Genomic DNA, 7,249 nt, shown 5'->3' on the forward strand with positions numbered 1-7,249 from the left:
TGGAGCGCTTGTTAAGACTAGATTACTTCCATAAAGTTGAAGTATATATAATAATCTAGGCGCAATAATTAATTTTGTTTTAGGTAGAATGATGGAGTCGGGAAAGATGACACCCGTCCACGCCCCACCAATTTTTCTTTCCAAAACACCAATTTGCTGTGATAAAACTTTAGATTTTACTTACATTCATTCCTACAAGGGTACATATCCTGCGTCCTTTATAAAACAACTGTCAATATTGATCCATAGGACTTTTTTGATAAATACAAGAGACCGATCTCTTACAATTTCCAGGTTTTTGACACATATAACAATTGGATTATTTATTGGAATTTTATATTTTGGAATTGGAGTGGATGCTTCTAATATGTTGAATAATTTTAATTATATGTTTTTCACGCAAATGTTCCTCATGATGACTGCATTCAATTCAGTTCTTACAACATGTACGTATTTTATACTTCGATATATTTTTATAAACTACTTAAATTTATTGACGTAAAAACGAAAACAATATTAATAGGTAAAGAAACAAAAAAATTTTCGATATAACTTTGTAGATAATGCAGTTAGCATTTTTACCATATGAACAAATTTTACCATCTATTCGCAATTCATTGTACTAAAATAATTTAATGGAATCAAGTTATCTGTATAAAAAAATAGTTTACAGCATTTTAAATACATTACAGGAAACAATAATTCACTTTATGAGTATGTGGTTTCGAATAATAGATGTCAGCATAGGGATTGTTAATGTTGATTTCGATTGTTAAAAAGCAAATACTGATTTTTAACTTTTTGAACAACAGCTTATTGAAGGAAAACTTTAGAATTAATAATTGCTTTTCATTTTAACTTGGGAACAAACTTCTACTTTAAATTTTTAAATGAAAATTAAACATTTTAAGTCAAATTGAACTTCACCAACGGTTCCAAAAACTTACCTTAAGACACCCCAAGTAACCTTGAAACGATATATTCTGCTTATAGCACAACTGCAGAATAAGCAAAGCTTGTGAAATTTAACAATTTTAGAAAGGTATTCAGATGCTACAAGCAGTGTTTTTTCATGTTTCAAATTTGCTGAGGTGACATATTACAGCACGCAGTTGGAGGGTTAAGTTTTAAGTTATTCTTAAATAGTGTCTGCCTGATCATTTTGTTCATGACAGTTTCATTTTGTGTGAATTCAAATAATGTAATTAATTTTTTTAATGAAGCAGTCCAACAGTCTTGTCATCATTTTCTTGCATTTCATTTTTATAAATATTCAAATCATTTGTTTTTCGCTAGCTTTAAAATTAAGCTTCTTAGCTCTGCGTGTCAGACAGTTTTAAAAAAAACTACGTAACAGATAAACATAATCTCACTGCAGTATGATACTACGGAGCCGTCCCTGTACTACAACTGATCTAACGTTTTATTCACCTGCGTCCGGAGGTGTTCACGTGCTTATCACGCGCTGATCATTGTTTTGATTTACTATTTTTCTTCTGATATATAAACTTTAGTACAATTCGTTATGATTTTTTTTATTACAGTCCCTTCCGAGCTACCAATTTTAGCAAGGGAGCATTTTAATAAATGGTATTCACTGAAGTCATACTACTTGGCAATATCAATCGCAGATATTCCCATCCAGGTGTGTTTTGATTTATATTTATAACAATTATGTAGATAAAATCTGACAAATTTGTGTTATACGGGTTGTCCCGCATAAGAAGCGATACAGAGGTAATAGGGCTGCGCAAATTATGAATATTTACCTTCATACTAAGCTGCATCCCTAAGGATGAGACAATAGGGGCAGTAATTAATGATAAGTAGAAGGCGATGGAATCATTCTAGTGGGTTATTTAGAAGTAATCTAACCTTAAAATTTCACTTGTATAAATTCATAGTCAACATGTCTTTGCTTATAAGACTTTTCCTGGAAAATGTCAAAGTTTTATGAAAAATAACGAGTGGAAAAGTTTTTATTCGTGATATCAAAATTAATCTTTAAAATACAATTGAGAATAAAATTTGAATGTTCCCCATCATTACCGTGTATGGAAAAAATTTTATTCAAGGTCAAAGGTCGAAAAAATGAGTTTTTCGTGATTATCATCAAAACGGTGAGTTTTATCATGAAAATATTTCAGACCAAAGTTGTAGACCATAAAATTATCTACAAAAAATGTATTAATATTTTTTTTCCTACGTGCCACCGTTTCTGAGATATAACGATTCAAAAAGTTGTAAAAGTTAATGTTTCAGATTTACTGTCTTATTTATTGGTTATAATGATTGCACGAGAAATATCAAAGCTGCAGAATAACATCCTCGAACTTTAGCAACATCTTCGTCAATTAATAATTTAAAGTTAAAGTTAACTGCTGAAAATATAATGGTGACAACATTAAGTACGACAACTTTTATAACATTATATCTCAGAAACAGTGGCTTATAGGAAAAAAGATATTGATACGTTTTTTGTAGATAATTTTATGGTCTACAATTTTCATCTGAGGTGTTTTTATGGTAAAACTCACCGTTTGGCTGAAAATTGCGAAAAACTCATTTTTTCGACCTTTGACCTTGAATAAATTGAATTGTATTTTAAACAATTTTACTGATTTTCAGCTTGATTTATGTAACTTTGAATCTCTAATTTGACCGGATTATTATAAGCTTATTACTTAATGTAATTAACAGTTTCATACATGGTACCAAATTTGATATTTTCAAGTTGAAGGGTTGCAAAGAATTTAATTTTTTTCGCTATTTTGGGTCCTACTTTGAAGCCTTATAACTCCTAAGGGATGCAGCTTGGTATAGAGGTAAATTGCCCCAAATCGGCTCCCCTATACGGTCTCTTTGTATGTGGTTCTTCTAATAAATTCTCGAAAAGAGACAATTAAATTTTTTACAATGAGATTCTTTTATTATTTGGAAGTTACAGCCTGACGATATATCAAAGTATAATGTTAATATGTTGTAGATGGCTGCTACAACTTGTTACGGCTTATTGACTTATTTTATGACGCAGCAACCAGTGGAAGTATACAGACTTGGATTATTTTTGTTCATGTGTATACTTATTGCCGCAGTTTCTCAAAGTTTTGGGCTGTTAATAGGAGCCGCAATGAGCATCAATGTAAGTAAATGCATAGAAATGCGCAAAATTCGTAAAACTTTAAAAAAAAAATGCAAAAACACGTCACATAAGAAAAAATGTAGATAATTATTAATTGTTAATAAAACAACTGTGCGTTAGTGTCATTTTTAAGCCCGGCTCAAACGATATGACGTGTACTTGGCAAGAATATCGGTGGTGTGGCAGTCAATGTGAATAGCGGTCTTCTAGCAAATATCTTGGTTGGTTTGACGGATTTTTTTGTGATTAGCTCACACTAAATAGGCCTACAATATTGAGAAACCGAAATATATCCACGAGCGGACCTTTTAACTGCATCTTCATGTTTAGCCATCAAATGACCGGCTCATAAAAATCAGCCAACACAATGTCATTTGTCCACTCCGTTTCAACCGCTAGGTCTTTGACTTGGATCAATGTTTACCAATACGCCCGGCTTTACAATTAGAGTCTTACAAGTTTATTACCACGTGTCCTTCAACCTAAAGAGAAATGATAAACATTTTAATAATGGTACGTAAGATGGACTTCGAAGGAAAAACTGGAATAAACAACGATGCAAAGTTAGTTATTTTGCTGTCATCAGAAGACAACCCTCGCGCAATTACACAACAGAAAATGCCTTGCAACGAAATATTGGTCAATCGTTGGTAGTTATGTTTCTTTAAAACCCTTAGAAGATGCTTCGGATAGAAGTTTGAAATTTTGTCAAATCTTCATGAGTCCAAATTTTCTCAATAGGGCAGTAATTCCAGACGAGTCAATGTTCAGTTCAGTGACCTACAAAAATCTTTGGGTAGTAATCGTCAAAGGAGAACTTGGTCCTTATTCCTTCGTTTGGCAGGGCTTCCGGACCCAATTGCGGGCTCCAAATTCCATTATTTTTCCAACAAGATAGCCCACCACCACATTATAAATTTAATGTTTGAATGTTTTTGGATTACCAATTTAAAGGAAGTCGTGGATCAATGTAGTGGCCACCTAGGTCAGCTGATCTCACCCCCTTGATTCTCTCTGGTATTTGTAAAGTCTAAGTGAACTGACCAGACAATTTAGGAGACTTCATGGAACCAATTGGACATGGAATAAACTGTGGGACGTTTTTTTACATTTTTTTCAAAAACGATTCCTTATTACAACCCTATATATTCATATAATATATTTTGAAACGAAATTTAAACAGAAAAATCTTTGTTAGAATGGAGTGATATTTGGTCCTTTCTGTTTCCTGCCGTTTACGATTTTCTCCGGATTTTTTGTTCAACTGACAGCAACGCATCCGGCCTTACATTGGATCTTCCACATCTCCTTCCTTAAATATGGATTCGAAGGACTGGTACTTTCGGTTTTGGGGTACGAACGGGGAAAACTACCATGCGAAGCCGACTATTGTAATTTCGTTAACCCCAAACATTTTCTTAGGGTTATGGATATGGATAATTCGACATACTCAATGTCTGTGATATTCTTAGTTAGTTTATTTTTAGTTTTGAGGATAGCTGCGTACATAGCGTTACACCTCAAAGTGAAAAATTCGAGACAGCACAGGTAGAAGTGGGGTGCCTTTTTTTTTCATATATATATTATAAAAATTGATGTACGTCATAAAGCAGCACGAATTGATATTGGAACAACGTTGCCAGTCTTTGAAACTTTCATGTAGATTAAGGAAATGTAGGACAATGAGGTTGTGTTAATTTTTGATACCTTTACTTCTAGTTTTATTTAATAAATGATGTAAATATAATGTTCTACTCGTTTTAAATTATATTTTTATTAAAATGTGTGATTTTGGTTATAATATATGCTAAATTGAACTAAGAGTGTGAGTTATGCATCATACAAATTCGCAAACTTATGAACCTAACCTTACTTTTTCATATTGTTCAAATTTATACACGATATTTACAAAAAAAAACGTTGATTTACATAATTGTATTGAATATTAAGAACAAATTTATCATATCTGATTAAAAATATAGAAAACAAACATGTCATCATAATATTAAAGCGGTATTTGTGAAAAATTATGGCGTGTATCAATTTTTATGGTGTATGACATATTTAATACCATTGATAAACTTTTTTTTATTTGAAAGTATTTTTATTATTCGTCTTCTTGATATTCGGTTCGGATTAGTCTTAATTTTCTTTTGATATTTATTCCGTGGTGATTTATTTTCAATTTGCTTGACAAAAATTGATTGATGTCTCAGTATTTTGAGAATATGAGTTATTTTAAATACAATGTACGCACTATCAACTACATTTTTTGATACGTCGAGTCGTCCAATAGATCGCTGGTTAATATCCGGCTCGAAGGACCAGATAAGGTATTTGATAGTGTTCGTGTAATGGTAGTGTATTCAGTATGAGTACCATCAACGGTTCCATAAATTCAAACTTCTTTTAGATGTTTATAATAGTGAACATTTAAACTCGTAGGTGGAACCTGTTGGATTTTATGATCAAATTAGAATTATGTGATTTTTATTCGGGTATTTGAAACAAAAAATGAGAATATTATTTATCAATTTTCTTCATTTTGTGACATTTAAAATTAGAATAATATTTATGTTTGCCATATAAAAATTATTTAGGTATTCGGGGTATTAACTGAAAATATTTTGTTTTAACCCAGCACCAATTTTACCATTTGTACCTATTGTGATGATTGTTGTATAGTATTTTTTAAAATATGTTTTATTTTTTAATAAACGTACTGTATATTTTTTGTACATTTTTTTCAATTCTCTAACCTCCTCAAAAACATTCAAAATGACAATTAAAAAAAAAGATTTTCATGTAAATCTTACTAACAGCATCAGAGTTAATAAACAGTGTGATAGTAAATACAAAATAATCAGAGATACCAAGGATTTTTAAGAAATTAATGATTTTATTCTAAAAATAATGAATAATCTTTTTCTCTTCCTGTAGTGAGTTGATTTTATACTCAATCTAATCCAAATGTTTATGCTTAAATGTATAAACAAAGGCAAAGTAGTGGTTACACTAATCTGACTGGTGTATTAGATGAATATCAAATTGATTGAGTTAGTTTTACAGGCTTCTTTATATATTAGTTCTTATCTTATACAATAAGCTCCGTTTTTGGTAAATGCTTTGTTTTTAGACAATTACTTTGCAGATTATTCACAATTATTTCTTATACCGCTGATAATTCACAGTCATAACCAGTTTGAATATTTTATTTTTTTTATACAAGATTATATTTTAAAATGTCACAACCAGTTCAAACATTTTTATGCATATTTGTTAACCAGAGCTATCAGACTGCATTTTTGTTAAATGAATGGAAATTTAAAACTAATAAAGCGTTCATGACCTTGTTAGTACCAAGCAGAGAAGATATATTTTGTTATAATTTATTAGGGTTTACGAAAACCAATCCAAACAAAATTATTAAAGGAATTATACCAACAACGCTCATAAATATTGCATTGTTGCAAATATGTTGAAATACAATTTGATTTTCATTGTTTTCATTATTACTTTTAACTTAACTACACCTCATCCACCAATCCAAGACAGACGTAGCAATTGTTTGAGTACCATTACCAAAGATCAGCAGATAATAGCGAAGTAGCAATTGAGTGATAGCCAACGGTCCAAACAGCTGACGAAACCGTTGTACACATACACTACAAACTCAACACGTTTTAGAACGGACGCCATATTTAGGAGCGTTTTAATTATAATGACAATTTACCACTTGTTAAGTTCAATACAAGCATCTAAAATATCCTCTGTTTTGAAAATATACCTGTCATAACCTAACAAGATACAGAAAACTAAAAAGTCTTGACAGCCAATGCTCAGCATTACCGTTACCGATAGGTGGCAGTAGCGCTTTGCGCCACGTCCGCTTAGTTCGACCAATGGTATCTTGACAATTCATGACAGATATATTTTCAAAACAGATGTTATTTTGGTTGTTTTTATTGAACTTAACCCTGATCTGGCACCATCTGATTATCGATAATTTGGATGCACACTATCATATAATCAATAAAATTAATATATTTAAACGTTTTTGTTATAAAACTCAAATTATACCCACATTATTAAAACAGAAACTCTTAT

At 31.2% G+C, this 7,249-nt stretch overlaps 1 protein-coding gene across 1 annotated transcript in view; it reads left to right on the plus strand.

The window, feature by feature from the left end:
* Positions 1 to 5,876, plus strand: part of LOC130899234 (ATP-binding cassette subfamily G member 4-like) — a 31,626-nt gene extending 25,750 nt beyond the window's left edge. Inside the window, exons 7-10 of the mRNA XM_057809003.1 lie at positions 84 to 446; positions 1,545 to 1,645; positions 2,987 to 3,142; positions 4,341 to 5,876. Coding sequence (XP_057664986.1) covers positions 84 to 446; positions 1,545 to 1,645; positions 2,987 to 3,142; positions 4,341 to 4,694 — 974 coding nt within the window. The 3' untranslated portion in view covers positions 4,695 to 5,876. The remainder of the gene's footprint in view (positions 1 to 83; positions 447 to 1,544; positions 1,646 to 2,986; positions 3,143 to 4,340) is intronic.
* The last annotated feature ends 1,373 nt before the right edge of the window (positions 5,877 to 7,249 follow it).

Source organism: Diorhabda carinulata, chromosome 11 (assembly GCF_026250575.1).
Source record: "Diorhabda carinulata isolate Delta chromosome 11, icDioCari1.1, whole genome shotgun sequence".
NCBI classification, from domain to species: domain Eukaryota; kingdom Metazoa; phylum Arthropoda; class Insecta; order Coleoptera; family Chrysomelidae; genus Diorhabda; species Diorhabda carinulata.